Source organism: Strongylocentrotus purpuratus, unplaced genomic scaffold (assembly GCF_000002235.5).
Source record: "Strongylocentrotus purpuratus isolate Spur 01 unplaced genomic scaffold, Spur_5.0 spur5_scaffold_7, whole genome shotgun sequence".
Lineage (NCBI taxonomy): Eukaryota > Metazoa > Echinodermata > Echinoidea > Camarodonta > Strongylocentrotidae > Strongylocentrotus > Strongylocentrotus purpuratus.
In genome coordinates, this window is record NW_022145613.1 from 3607955 (window position 1) to 3623352 (window position 15398).

Genomic DNA, 15398 nt, shown 5'->3' on the forward strand with positions numbered 1-15398 from the left:
CTTAAAATTCATCATCATTGTGATAAAATCATGGTCTAACCCTTGATTATGACAGATTTGGGACCTGAGCAACACCTTGGTGCGTGAATTATTGTTTGATGAAACGCTGAGGAGTGTATGCTTTGCCAACGCCAGAGGAGACCTACTGGTAGGGTTTCAAAACCACATCAGGTAAGGCTCTTGTTTTTCTAAAACTAACACTTTCACAGCATGAAACTTTTTTATATTCCTCATAACAGCCATTTCAATGGCAAGAAACGTTTGCATTTTGCAGAAATTTGATGTTTGGATCCAGTCGTTGGGCGATGTGAACATTTTCAAAATGTCTTGCTTTACAGTTTAGATAATTTATAAACCTTGTTATAGGCCACATGGCAATTTTTTCTTTTTTTTTTAATTCAATTAATTCAATTCAGTTCTATGCCAATAGTCATCGACCACAAGTAAAAAATCATATAAGCAGTATTACATGAAATAGGTAAAACAGTAGATGAAAAGATACCTTCAATGAAGAAAAAAACACCAAAAATAAGCTTGAATGTACAATAACAGGCATGTAAACAAATCATGATAATCAACATGCAAAATATTACATTGTAAATTTCATTTACCGTAATCAGTCTGAGCCAATATGCTATTATTCAAGGAAAGATATTGGACTGTATTGGATAACCTTGGATAACAAGAGTGATTAAGCTTTTAAGTATCATAATTGCCACTTCTGTGTTTGAATTCTTGGAATGCTGGTCTCCACAAGGATATATTCTATTTGCTGTATAAAAGTCACATACAGACATTTAATAATGTAGGATTTTATCACCGTTGAATTTATGTTTACATTAAAAGTCCTTGTATTAAACACTTCGAATTTGAATCTTTTACCTGTACCTGATCATATACAAATAGTTCTTATCTAAGGTTTACAAGAAACTGTCTGAATTTCCCATTATACTGAATTTTAACAATATGTAAACAGCCAAGAACCAGGGGGGTAATGCTAATATGATTAGTGAGATAAGCTACTAAGTCTTCCTGCAAATTGTGTTTGATTTGTCACAGAGTATCCCCCTCAAAGTCCCTTTTCTTGGTAGTTCCTAGTAGAATTCAAAGCAAATGTGTCTTGTTATGTTAATGATGATGGCATTGTAAACTCCTCTAAATGGGTCCATAGTTTAGTCCATTATGAGTAGTCAGTAGCAACCAAGACCTCTGGGGATATTAACATTATTGGAGAGGTGTTATTGCATTTTTTATACTGTTGTTTAGACCAAAGGTTGAAAATAGTGCCCATCTTTTTTTTAACGATAACTGAAGCTACATCATGTTGTGGGACTTCAGAGGACTTGACTGAAGTTGATTATTAAAGAAGAAAGGAGAAGTTGTTGCACATTGTGTACATCCTGAACAAGACGCAACCAATATGACCAGCGAAGTATGTGCAGTGTCTTTGTTACTTGTTACTTGTTACTTGTTACTTGTAGAGATAATCCCGATGGCAGCTATCATACAGCTAAACTGGGATGTCCGTGCAACGTGCTGGCATAGTGACAGTGCATGAAGTAATTCAAAACAGTGAATGATGTCTATTATTTACAATAAAACGGTGGACGTGCAAGTAAAAACCAAGACGTGGAGTCTACAGTAGCTTGGACCCAACAGGAGGAGGCAACGCTCTGATGATGGGTAGAGCAGCCTCCTGGAAGATGGTCACTGTTGGAGATATTACCGCAGCAGCTGATAGGTGGTTCCACGTCCAGATGGTGCGAGGATAGAAGGAGTACTTGAAGCTATCAATGGAAGCTGGGGGTACTGCATACTTCAGAGGGTGATCATTTCTGCCCAGATATGTAGCTGGGATAATGTGAGTGGGAAGAGGCATGTTGAGTTGATGATGGTGCATCTTGTAAAACAAAGTGGACTGTGCAAGAAGCCTGCGATTGTGAAGGGTATCCCATCCCAGTTTGTTGACAAGTGCTGTGACTGATGTTACTCTCCGGTAGTCTTGGTATACAAAACGGGCGGCAGCTCGCTGTACTTTCTCAAGACTTTGTATTGATGTCAGAGTCCGAGGGTTCCAAGCTTCACTGCCATACTCAAGTTGGGGACGAACAAGCATTGTGTAGGCTTTGGATTTGATGTTCTTGGTGCACGGTGATAGAGTTCTGCGTAGGAGGCCAAGGGTTCTATTGGCTTTCTGGGTGGTGAGTTTACATTGGGTGTTCCATTTAAGGTCATGGGTAATCGTGACACCAAGATACTTGTATTGTTTTACTCGAGGAATTGACTCATTTAGTAGGGTGTAGTCCACTGTGATGGGGTGCTTCTTGTTTGTGATTGACAATGAAGCACACTTCTTGATGTTGAATCCCATCAGCCATTTAGTAGACCAGTCTGCAAGAACATGGAGATCTTCTTGCAGTATATGAGTGTCTGAGGGAGAGTCGATACGCCGGTAGATGACACTGTCATCTGCAAATAGACGCATTGTGGACTTGATGTTGAGTTTGATGTCATTGATGTACAGCAGGAAAAGTACGGGGCCGATGACAGAACCCTGCGGTACTCCTGAAGTAACAGGCATCCATGATGAGCGAGCACCATTGACGACAACAGCTTGATGTCTATTCGCTAGGAGTGACATAGTCCAGCGGAGAGAGTCTCCCCTGATTCCGTAGTAATGTAGTTTGGATCTAAGGTGTGGATGTGGTACGCGATCAAACGCTTTTTGGAAGTCGAGAAAGACGATATCAGTTTGGCCTCTAGATTGAAGAGAGGATGACCAATCATCGGTAGCTGTGACAAGTTGTGTTGTTGTCGAAAGATTCTGTCTGAAACCATGCTGTTCATCAATGAGTATGTTGTTAGCTGCAAGATTTGTACTTCATACTCGGAGACAGGTGTATTGTTGTCTCTTGTATCCAAGCAGGGTTTTGTGGAAGATATTTGATTCAGATATATATGGGACGGGAGATAGTATTAGTAACTTGTGATCGTTTGGGCAATATTTTTTTTCTCGGATCATTGACATTTTACCTACAGGTGGCAGTTACCTTAAGTTTGAGTATGAGTTGGGTATGTAAGCTTGCAGTATCCTTTGACATGACAGAAGTAATAATCAAAGCTGATATTTTTGATTTGGTGTAACGTCGTGGAACCCCAAACATGTAGAGCAACTTATTTTGTAGTGAATTTGTCCCTTTCAGCTCACTTACTAGTACAGTCAAACCTGCTTTAGTGATCACCTGTCTACAAAGACCACATTTTTTGTTTCCCTTCAAAATGGGTTCTCATTGCAACATGTACTAAAGGAAACTAACTACAAAGACCATCTGTCTACAAAGATCACTTTTTTGTGTTTCCCTTGGGCGGTCGCTATAGACAGATTTGACTGTATATGTTTTTCTGTCCTTGCAGCCATGTGAGTATCGCATCCTACCTTCCTCTGTCATTGATGGAGATGCTGGTCGAGACAGAGTTTGAAGATGAGCAGGTAGAAGAGCCGTTCCAGTTTAACCCAGACCTGCCTCTATGGTGAGTATACGCATAGATTGACATAAATGTCTACGTTTGCTGGAGAAATGTAGCTTCAAGAACTGGACTCTTGTATTGCAAATGAACGCTGGTTTCAACACCAAGATAGAATCGTAATGAAATTGTAAAGAATTCAGGAAGAATATGACTATTTAGATTAATAACAATGTTTAGCCTTCATACTATTGCTTGCAGTTGTTCCACTACCATCAGCTCATGAAATATCTGTGAATGATGTGAATAAAATAGCCAAGTAGCACTCTTGTCACTTGACAGTTATTTCGAGTGATGAATAGCTTTGAACAAATAAAGCATTGTTCTCTGCTAACATATTTGAGCTGATTGTGTTAATTAGAATAGAAATATGCTCCTGTTGCTTGTTGCTACATCAGACAAGCCTCACCACAAATAAGCATTATAGTTTTTGAAGAACAACTTTGTTGTGAAAGAGTTCATTTACCTTAATTATGCCTCCGTTACGAAGTAGCCGGAGGCATTATGTTTTCGGGTTGTCCGTCCGTCCGTACATACGTACGTCCGTACATAGGTACGTCCCGTTCTCGTGATCGCGTTATCTCAAGAACCGACTGATGGATTCCAGCCAAACTTGGATCATGTATGTATCTTGCAGAGCCAATGAACTGAGTAGATTTTGGGGTCACGAGCTCAAAGGTCAAAGGTCACAGGGCTCATTATGTATGCAAAAATAGCCTGTGATTGCATTAACATTAGAACCGATGGATGGATTACCATCAAACTCGAGACATGTATGTATCTTGCATTTGGGGTCATGAGGTCAAAGATCAAAGGGTCATACATGTACCGTATTTGCCGGCGTAAAGGCCGCACCCCCGCATAGGCCGCACCCCCGATTTTGACATTTAAAAAAAAAAAAAAAAAAAAAAAATCGTTTTTTGTTTTGTTGTTGTTGTTTTGCTGCCGAAAACCCACGCGTGGAAGGACCTTCATTTAACATCGAGGTGCAGTTAAAGGCGCTGATTTGTGCTTGTAAACTTGTCACAAATAATAGTAACAATGTCGTTTTTAGAAGAATGTGTAAGATCATTAATGTGAATTAAAAACAATAAAGTACCTATGGTACCAGTGGTGTACCTTGTGGTACACCATTTGTTATAGAAAAAAATTTGAGGAACTATTATTATAAACTACATATTGAGATCTATTAGAAAGATTACTTTCAAACCAAGTTGACAGTCAAATTTTAGTGTTGTTGTAGTTTCCGAGTGGTGAGTCAACACACTGATTACTGAGCTGGGAGACATTGCCAGGCATAGCGCCATAAATCGAAACTAAAAAAAAAAAAAATTTTTACTCTTTCGCCGCATAGGCCGCACCCCGACTTTTTGATATTTTCTCTTCCAAAAATACTGCGGCCTATACGCCGGCAAATACGGTATATGAGAAATAGCTTGTAATCTCGATATTCTGAGAACCTGTTAATGGATTACAACCCAACTTGAATTTGAAAAATTTCTTCCGTTTTGGTTTGTAAAATTGCTCTATGACGGAGGCATCACTTTCGACTGCGCGCAGTCGAAGTTCCATCTAGTTTCCAGATGTTTTAATATTGATGTTATGACCATGTATAACCATAACTCCCTTTTCTTTCTTGTACTTCTGATTTACTACAATCTGAAATAACATTGATCAATGATTCATATTTCTGTTATTATTTGATTTTGATTTTGATATGCATGTCAGGTTCAATCTGAGAAGCATTCCTACTTTCCCCACTGACCTCCTGTTGAGGCAGATTGTTAAAAAGAAACTACCCCAGCTAAGAAAGCAGATCCTAGGAGAGACAACGTCCAAGATAGAGGAGAACAAGGAGGAGGAAAGAACAGAGGAGGACCCCCGAAGCAGTGTTGAGATAGTGATAAATACCAAAAGTATTTTCCAGGTTGCAAAGGAAGAAAGTACTATCCAGGTGGCAGAGAAAATGGGTAGGTACTCTTAAACCAGAAAATTGTAAAACTTTATGCATATGTATTTAAATTGAATTACAGAACTGAATTCTTTGTAATTCATGTTTATAACTGCAAAAATGGCCATCATTAACTATTCATAAAATTTGTCATGTCCCAAAAGTGTCCAGGTTGCAGTTTTCTCTCCCTCTCCTGTATGTGATATAACTGAACTAAGAAAAAATATACAATCAAGAGACATAACTACTGGAGGTTTGACTGAAATTCAAATTTACCTTCCTGACAATACTATATTCAATTTATTTTTAGTTTGAGGCTCAGAATGATTTTTTTCTTCCTCCTTCGCTTTCCTGTAACACCAAACTGATATTAATATTAAAGCTAAATAGCACCTATTCTTCATTCATAGATCAAGTAACCACTGAAAGGAAAGAACCAGAGCCTACCCCACCCAAGCAGGAGAAGATTCGACAGGGTGATGGATCAATGAGTTACCAAGGCAACGGTGACCAAGCTCCTGCCGCTTCTGTTTCAAGTTAGTTTGTTTGGGATTAAGAGACGTGGAAGAAATGATAAAACAGTGCATGAGAAGGAAAATGAAAATAGTGTTTTTATATGGGGTACATTTATTGTTAACCCTCATATCACAAGAATTCAACAATTGATGAAATAAGTAAATTATGCTGTGATAAGATCATTAACCTGAGATAGCCCTAAGGGCGAAAAAAAATGTAAATTCATCCTTCTCGGATCATCTTCATCTATCGTTTGTTGATTAATTAGGATGCATGATGTCTATATTGATGGGGGTAATACTCTTAAAAATGGGAGGTTTCTTGGAAGTTGATGCACTAGTAGCTGTAGGAATCCAATGAACATCAATTACCAAGTCCCTTGCAAAGGACTTTGGCCTGTAGGTCTTGTGCTTGCTTACTCTTCAGCTGATTTTGCTTTTATAGCAGTCTGGTAAAGAAAACTTAACTTACAAAGTAGTGTCAATTCCTCTGACAGCATTGTAACATCAATTTTGCAAGTGGTTAAGATGTGAGAAAATGTTTGCATGTTTGCATTGCTTGGAAGTTTCTTGCCATGAAAATTACCATCGTTATTATGTCACAAAAGTCGTGTATTATGAAACTTCCTAGTTTTACAGTAAATATTACCCTTGACATTTTTCTTCCAGAACCCGCTGCTGATGAATGCAGCAAGATTGAGGAAACTTTGAAGGAGAACAAGGTGGATGCTACACAAGAGCTAGACCAGGATGAAGAAACAAAGGCTGAAGAGTTCAAGGTGGAGCAAGAGGTTGCCATAGAGATAGATGAAGGAAAGGACATGGAAAGAGCAGAAGAGACAAAAGAATCATTAGAAGAACCACCAGAGGAAACAGTTGTTGAACCAGTGGAAGTGGAAGAGCCCAAGATTAAGCTACCCATTGCTCCAGATGGTAGGTCCTTCTATACCAATAAAATAAAAAAATTCACTATTACAATTATGTACTTGTCATTAGTTTATGTAATATCCTTCTGAACTATTAAACTGGTTCTTCTCATTGGTAAATTAGGTTAAAACAAACCTTCTGTTCACACAATCAAATTTATTTACCTCCTGTTCGGTTGCCATTCCCCCACCTGGGACCTGTTTTCACTGCCACTCGTTTTGACAGACCGTGCTGTAGTTCTTTCAAAGTTGTGAAAAAATACACTTTATATTCCCTTCCTCAATCCCTCTATATTTCATAATTTTATCTTCCATATGTACAGTTGTCTGTATTCTGTCTTTTCCTTCAAGCTCATACTTTCATTTGTTCTATTATCGACATCACTCATTGCCCCATCGTATGATCTGTTTGCATCTTTCCCGTACAGGTTACATACCAAACTCGGTCATCAGGAGGATAGTCCAGCCCCCACCACCTCCTCGTTCTCCAACCCCGCCCAAGGAATATAAGCTTATGAATGTAAGTAACAATGTCTCAGCTGGTCAGCTTGACCCGGGGCCGAGTTTCCACGATATTATCCCATTCTCTGATTGTCTCCAAGAAATGTCCGAAAACTCCCTTTTAGATCAGGGATCGCCAATAATATTAAAAACATCACATTAAAAAAAAATAGAAAGAAAAACAACCTTTAGTTTGTAAGAATGCCATGTACATGTAAACATAATGATTATGTTTTTTTTTAATGCCACCCATGTTTATGGAGCAGTTTGTAGTTGCACTGATGCCATATATCAATCTACTACTTTATTTCAGGCCATGTCATCTCTGCGTTTCAAACTTTTCCAGAGATATATTTCCTTTATTTAAAAGGAAAACAATAGAGCCATGTTTTCTTTATTTGTTTGAAATGATTGACTGGGATATTCATCTGAATATGTTTGTGCACCTCCTTTACAAATGCAATTGACTTACTGTTGTATTTTACCTTTCCATATATGTTCATTCAGTTATGTTTATTGAAATTGAAAATCATTTTTTTTTTCTTCTCCTTTTTCCTATCTTCTTTATAATACAGTTTCCTGATGGACATGTACACTTTGCTGAGGAAGAGTCAGACATGGAATATGTAAGTTTCTCTCAAATTTTTGTTGAATAAACTTTGAATTTTGCTTAAATAACTGTTTTGATATTGGCATTTTGTCAAACTTTAGACATCGGATGAAATCAGGTTTTGAGAAACGCATGGAATTAGTAGCTATCCTTTTGGGCTTGCTCTTCAAGTTTCAGAGTGATTTACAAGTGATATTCTGTGATGAATTTGGGATTGGAGTGACACAAAACTTTTTATTTCTGAAAAGAGTGCCGTGACTGAAAATAGGATGAAAAATGCTGGTCTAAACAACGGTTTACACCACCACCATGGACTAGATATTAAAGCATGCACCGGTAATCATAAGCGTCTCATTGGCCATTGGACATGAACACACTCCTTTGTGAATGTGGGCCATTTCTGGAAAGTACTTGGAGACAATGATATTAAGAATTCTTGATTGAATATTATTTTTGCAGGACGATCATGAGCCTTATATCTGGTCCTCCTCAGAGGAGAGCATTAAGGACGAGGTCACCCCCGTAACTACCCCTAGCCCTCCTGGCTCGGAGCCAAGCTTCCATCAGCCACTTAAACCTAGAAGACGAAGTGAGGCTGAGATAGCTGGTGAAACTGCGCAGGCCATCGCACGTCAAAGAAGGATGAGCTTGAGTAAGTGCAGTATTTGATTTTTTTTTTTAAATCTTTGCTAGTTGGACCAAATTATGAAATTCATAGCACATCGTCAACACAAAGATCAAAATTTTCTTTCAATGTTAAGAGACCAGTTCACACTCAATGCATTCAATCTTTTTAAATGGCATATCCATAGTGTGCCTCACATTTTTCTATTTCCTGTAACATGCAGATGAGGGAGTACATTCTGTTTGACGCAAAGACTTAGTTTGTTTTCACCCACAATTGCTGTTCACTTACACATATAAAATAGTTTTTATTTTGCTTTAATTGGCCTCAGAATTATTATTATTATTATTATTTTTTTTTTTTTTTTTTTTTTTTTTTTTTTGGGGGGGGGGGGGGGGGGTTTACCGCATCATAGGGGAGCAGGGTTGTAGTGGGTCTCAATGTGTGTGGCTTTGAAAATCAGAAAATAATGAAGAAAAAATTTATCTTGTTGGTATTATTGTTTTTACTCTCTCTCTTTTATCATTTATGTTGTCAGAGGTACTTGGAAAGCTGGTCCTTACTCATCCTGGGTACAGTGAAGAGAGAGAAAAAACAGTAAGTATCGATCAATTATATGCATGGAAGTTTCACGGTACAGTGAAGTTGCTGTACACTTTCATCCAATGGCTCTAGTAAAGTTATACTATTGATTGTGCTAAAGAGACCTAAAGTAGCTAGTGTTTTAAAAGTAACCATTTTCAGTAATGTGTCAAGAGATGAGACAGTTTTCAGATATATTGGTGTGTGTGGGTATCCTATACCGGTACATGAATCTTTCATCATTGCTAAAACATTTTTGTTTTACCGTAATCGAAAACATCAATTAAAGAATGTAAAATTGATATAGTGAGCAAGACCTTCCTAAGGGAACATCGTGCCTCATCCAGTCTTTTAAAACCTTGAAGCCTAGGGTTAGAGAATCAATGCCCTCCTCTCACTCCGGTCTGTGCACATGTTATGAAGATGAAGCTAAAGAAGTATGAATCAGTATTGACTGATGAAGTTTCTACTGTCTCCCCAAGGTGTCGGTCAAGAAGACGAGGCGCAAGAGCAGAGGTATCAGCAAAGAGACAGGATCTCTTAGAAAATATGAAAAGGTATGAAAAGATAAAAATGGTTCATACAATTTTGTAATGCAGGGATACTTGTAATGATAATTTAGTTCTGATTATGATAGAATGTAAACTCTTCCAGAATTAAATGAAATTTGCACTGATATGTTCAAAACTTCTAATAAATTGGTATCTGCCAGATGATTTGGTATACAATACGTAATGAATGTGATTTCTAGCAAGTTTTCAATAGTTTGTTGTATATTACTTTTCAAATGTCGCTATATTTCTCTCCATTCTATTGCACAGAGTATTAAGAAATATATACCGGTACTATTGCTAAGTAGGGAGCAACAAAAGATTCCATATGCAAATACAAGTTACATTTATCTGTGAATGTGAATTCTAGCAAGTTTACAATAGTTTGTGGGATATGTCCTTCCTCATGTCGCTGTATCCGACTTCATTCTAATGAACATTTATTTTTAACATTTTTTTTTTGCTTAACATTTATTTTTAACTGATCAAAAAAAAAAATTAATAAATACAAAAATTAATAAATAAATTAAAAAAAATATATATATTAAAAAATGATGAAAAAAAAAAAAAATTAAAAAATGTAAACAAATATGAATGAATTTTTAAATTTTTTTAATTCTTAACCATTTATAATGTTGCTTGTTTTACTCCGGTAGCGTGGTACCCTGGCAGATATTACTCAAGATGGAGGAGAAGAGATTGAGGAGGAAGAGGATGAGATAGAGAAAGATCCGGTAGATATTCTCCTTCAAAAGATCACAGATAACTACTGGTATCCTAAAGGGCTCAAGATGGGTATCTATACTACAGTCTCAACACTCCGTGAGTCAATGATTTAAGTCTTGTCTACTTCCTGTGAATACCGCCATTATCAGTAACAGGAAGTAAAACTTCTTCCTCCTTGTTTCTTTGTCCACCAGGGTTTACCAACTCCTTTGCTTTCAACCCTCATCCTGTATTCCATTATACTATTCCCACCCAGTCAGATTCGTCTTTTTCTGAACAAACAACCGAGCCATTTTGAGCTCCTTCAATGCATCTTCAATTTTCCTCAAAAAGTATCAAATGCGAAATTAAAACAAATCAAGATTTCAAAGCCCTGCCATAAGGGAATATGTTTTGTTTGATGCAAGAGGGGTTAGTGTGAACATACTTCATGTAGATACAGTACATGTGATATCTTAATCATTGTATTATAATTGTGGACAGATCTCATTGACATTTGACCTCGTGAGATTCCACATGTGTAACTAATTGATTAAGATAAGGTGTAAATGATAATGTACATCTTCATCAAATGGCATCAAGTATTGTTCACTATTATTTAAGTCCAAACAAAAAGATTAAGATAAGGCGCAGTTTCGATACTTCTGGAATGGCAAAAAATGCATGTATACTTGTAATGGCATTTAGTATAGTGGCCTATTTTTGAAACCCAAGCAAGTAGATTAAGATATTTAGATAACATGTGCTGTTATCATGAAGCTTCTGTTATGAGAGTCACCTGCCTGGTCAGTTTTGCATTTCAAATAACTGTTGTTAAACACGGTGAATAAATGAAGGGAGCGTAGCAGGTAGCTAGGCAAGTATGTGATTAAATCAAGTCTGTTTCATTGGTGAGGATCTTAAAAGCACAGTCTTCCAGTCTATTTTGAATTTTCTGGACTTATATTTGACAAGTTGAAAGATGCTTTATACATTTTTTATCATTAGGTCATGAATTTAATTTTCATGGTCTTGTATTGAAGGAAGACAGACAAGGGGGAATTTATATGTATCTACATTTATCAGTTGCAGTAAGTACTGGCTTCCATTTTACCGCTCCTCTCGATTTCTTCAATCAGTTCTTGAGAATTCATCTCTTTTGTGATATTTTTCTTGTTCTCTGATGCAGTAAAATTGTTGGAAGATGCATCTCATGAGCACTACAAGGGTATTTGTGATTTACTTCAAGAGCTGAATAGGTAAGCTCTCGTACGTGATATGTACCCACGAAACCTTGACGCAGTTGGATTCAATTCAGTTCATGTTATTGATATTGAAAGTATGGTAAAGATGCTAGTCTACAGACTAATATTGTCATGTTTATAATATACAGTGGATGGAATAAATAGGCACAAATATTTAACATCAAAATAGTAAAAAGGAAATGAAGTTCAGTAATTTATTAACACTAACAATTTTTTTCGGTGATTTGAATGTCAATTTTCAAGTTTTGTCATGTTCAGAATATGGGACCTACATCAATCTATCTATCATCTAGCTAATATCTAGAGTACAATTTGTACTGATACTACCTTAACCTTAATAAGGCGGGGGGGCCATTATGGCCCCCCCCCCCCTCCACGATTTTTCTGATTACTCGAGAACGCATATGGATGGCGCCTCGCCGCTCGCTGACTTTTTTCTTTTGAGTCTTGCGCGACTTTTAAAAAAATTTTGTTGAAAATCAGACCTACGGTTACAAGGTCACGGGACCTTTTGTCTTTGCATGTCAGCCCGAAAATCGCTCATTTTCGTGATTTGTGTACAAAACATATGGAAAAGTCATTTTTCCTAAAAACAGATCAAACATGGGTTATTGGGTCTTGTTTAAAGTTTAGGTGGTTGTTTTGGGAGTCAAAATAGTTGAATTGTAGTGAGAAATGAAATAAAACATAAAAAACAATGAAATACATAAGAAATTATCAAAACAAGGGATAACATAAGGAATAAGCTGGCTCTTCCAAATTTTTTTGTTGTATTATTTTTCAGAATGGTCTAATGAATATATGTAGTGAAAAAGAATGCTTAAATATGAATAATATATGATTTATGGGTAAAAATGTGATTTTTATGACTTTATTTGCATAAATTACCATAAGTATGCAAATGAGTGAATTTTTCAAAAAATTGAAATTATCATATTATTCTATACACTTCACTTGACATGCATGCAAATTTCCGCGGCGATCAGCCGCTTTGTAGCCGAGATCTTAAGGGGGGCCATAATGGCCCTCCCCCCCGGCCGTACTAAGACCTCAAATAGCCCGGCCTTTTGAGGGTTAAATCATTTAGTATTTAGAAACATCTTTTGAGCACTGATCATGTAATTGATATTTCACAATTGTTTCAAGGTATAGCTCAGAATCTGATGGGAATGTAATCACTTTGTCAAAAAAAATCTCTCATTTCTTAAATTTATGCAAAAATACTAGGGTCAATAAACTTGTTTGGAACCCAAATATGGTGATTAGTTCCCATGCAATAAAACAGGAGTATTTAATACAAGAGTTATATTGTGCAGTCCATCATAAAAAGACTCATCTTCATTGGTTTGAAATTTGCGATAATTAGGTAATTATTTAGTAATCCTAACCTTGCAAAACTTTACCAAACCATGCTTATATTTTCAATGATTGTATCCTTTGAATATGATATTTCATTCATTCATTGTTGTATCAGTCTTGTCAACTTTGGAGGATCTCTGCTGGGCTCCGTCATCAGTAGGTACCTGAGGGATCTCAAAAGCTCCAGCTACGAAACTCGTTTGTTTTCCATCCAAGCTCTGAAAGGTCTCGGAGACAACCGACCCGAAGTTGTGCTAGGTATTCTCAACGCCATGGCCGATAATGAGGTATTGTAGCGCTGACCTAACATATGCTCAGACCACAAATACTTTGAGATTGTTTGTGTTGTCTAATATATAGGTTAGGGTTAGGTTTTCAATCTGGTTTAGGGTTAGGGGTATGTAGAGTGTTTGAGCAATAGTTGAGAATGATAATGAATGGGGAGCAGTTGTTCCATACAACCATTGCAGTATTGACCTTACTGAGCAGTTGACGTGAAATGTAAATAAAAAATTAAAAAATCCTTGCTTTGCTGAATAAAATTATATTGTCCTGTGAGAAACACCAATATTGACCTATCAAATATTTAGTGAAAGAATCCTTTTGAGTATTCCAGCCTGTATCTCACTCCTATTCAGAACATGCAGTATATTTGAATTAAAGGTTGTTGAGCTAAACCCAAAATTAATTGCAAAAGTCTTAAATTCAGATTTAATATCCATTACCATTTGTGTGGAATACAAAGGTCAGTCCATTAGAAAAGTCATGTAGCAAAATAAATAAGTAATTACTTTTTTCTTGGTTAGATCACTCTTGATTCGTGCTCGTTAATTTGACACTATAAATTAATGAAAAATATGATCTCCCCAAAATCTTTTTCTCATTCCTTTCATTAAACTGAATTGCGTTTCATTTCATTTCATTTCTTTTGGAAGATACCAAATAGAACTGAAGTTTTTTTTAATTATTATTCATAAATAGATTGCATGGATTACAATAATAAATTCTTCCAAATCAAAATAAAAACTGGAAATACTTCCTTTTGCAATTTGTAGTTGTAAGACAAGTTGTTTTTCTTATAACATGTATTTTTGTTATTTTAATCTTCATTCACTGTAAGCGCTTTGGGCCTTGTTGGAAAAGCGTGGTATACGTAATTTTTATTATAATAATAATTTCTTCAAATCCAAATTTAGCAATAAATGACTGTAATTCATTTTGTTTGATTGACTACACCTAGGCTGGCATACAGGCGGAAGCAGCAGAGGCTATAGATAAACTGGCTGGGATCTCAACTAAGAATGCTATGGAAGATTACCTAGCTAGCATAGGCATTCTGCAACCTCCTCAAACAATGGTACGTGTTATCAGAATTACCGCAATTTGATTTTGAAAGAAATATCTCTATCCTTGTATTTGATAATGTTAATAATAAGTAACATCTTTTGAGTTAGGTTTGTAATCGTTGTATGAATACAGTTAAACCTGTCTACAGCAACCGCCCATGGGAAACACAAAAAGTGGTCTTTGTAGACAGGTTCCTTTAGTACATGTTTCAATGAGAAACCATTTTCAAGGGAAACAAAAAATGTGGTCCTTGTAGACAGGTGGTCACTAAAGCAGGTTTGACTGTACTTCATTTGAAATGTCATGTTTGTATTGGCCTTCCAGTCAGAGAAAAAGGCCAAATTACTTTCAGAGTGTGGTTGTATAGGCAACTGGTCTGACGTCACTACCTTTTGCAACTAATTTGGCCTTTCTCCACCTAATCAAACTGTCATATCGTAAGATATTGCAATTCCTTCCGAAAATTGTGTCACAGCCTGGAGGTAAAGTGCTGGTTGAACAATAAGAGGAGGAAGTATCATGTTCATACAGGTGTAGCGACATTTGGCGACACATCCCCCATGTTCTCAGTTCTCGCTGCTCCTGCTTGCATGAATACGGTATATAGAAAGCTGTGACCATCTCAAAACTTTTGTTTTGTTTTGCAGGATCCACTTAGTGACCTTGCCATTCGATTCCGACTTGAAGCCCAGCGAGGAGATGACAGACTGCATACCACTGCCTCACATCTCTTAGAACGCAGACAATCTTCTCAGTTTCACCTTCCTGATCAATCGAGCAGTCCAGATGGGGTCGAGGATTGGCTGCGAAGTTACCTACACAACAAGGATCTCTATCAATACAAGGTACAACCCTTTTCCCTTGTGATGTAACATTTTTAAGCTGGTTGTATTCTGCTATCACAATTTAATCACTAAGGTCGTTGATCAAAAATGA

The 15398-nt window shown here is 36.9% G+C and overlaps 1 protein-coding gene across 1 annotated transcript in view; it reads left to right on the forward strand.

Moving 5' to 3' along the window:
* Positions 1–15398, forward strand: part of LOC762986 — a 33650-nt gene that overhangs the window by 13742 nt on the left and 4510 nt on the right. Inside the window, exons 18-32 of the mRNA XM_030974190.1 lie at positions 56–171; positions 3415–3531; positions 5254–5495; positions 5887–6012; positions 6661–6924; positions 7346–7437; positions 7994–8044; positions 8488–8680; positions 9192–9250; positions 9718–9792; positions 10443–10608; positions 11681–11750; positions 13231–13402; positions 14356–14472; positions 15110–15307. Coding sequence (XP_030830050.1) covers positions 56–171; positions 3415–3531; positions 5254–5495; positions 5887–6012; positions 6661–6924; positions 7346–7437; positions 7994–8044; positions 8488–8680; positions 9192–9250; positions 9718–9792; positions 10443–10608; positions 11681–11750; positions 13231–13402; positions 14356–14472; positions 15110–15307 — 2058 coding nt within the window. The remainder of the gene's footprint in view (positions 1–55; positions 172–3414; positions 3532–5253; positions 5496–5886; positions 6013–6660; positions 6925–7345; positions 7438–7993; positions 8045–8487; positions 8681–9191; positions 9251–9717; positions 9793–10442; positions 10609–11680; positions 11751–13230; positions 13403–14355; positions 14473–15109; positions 15308–15398) is intronic.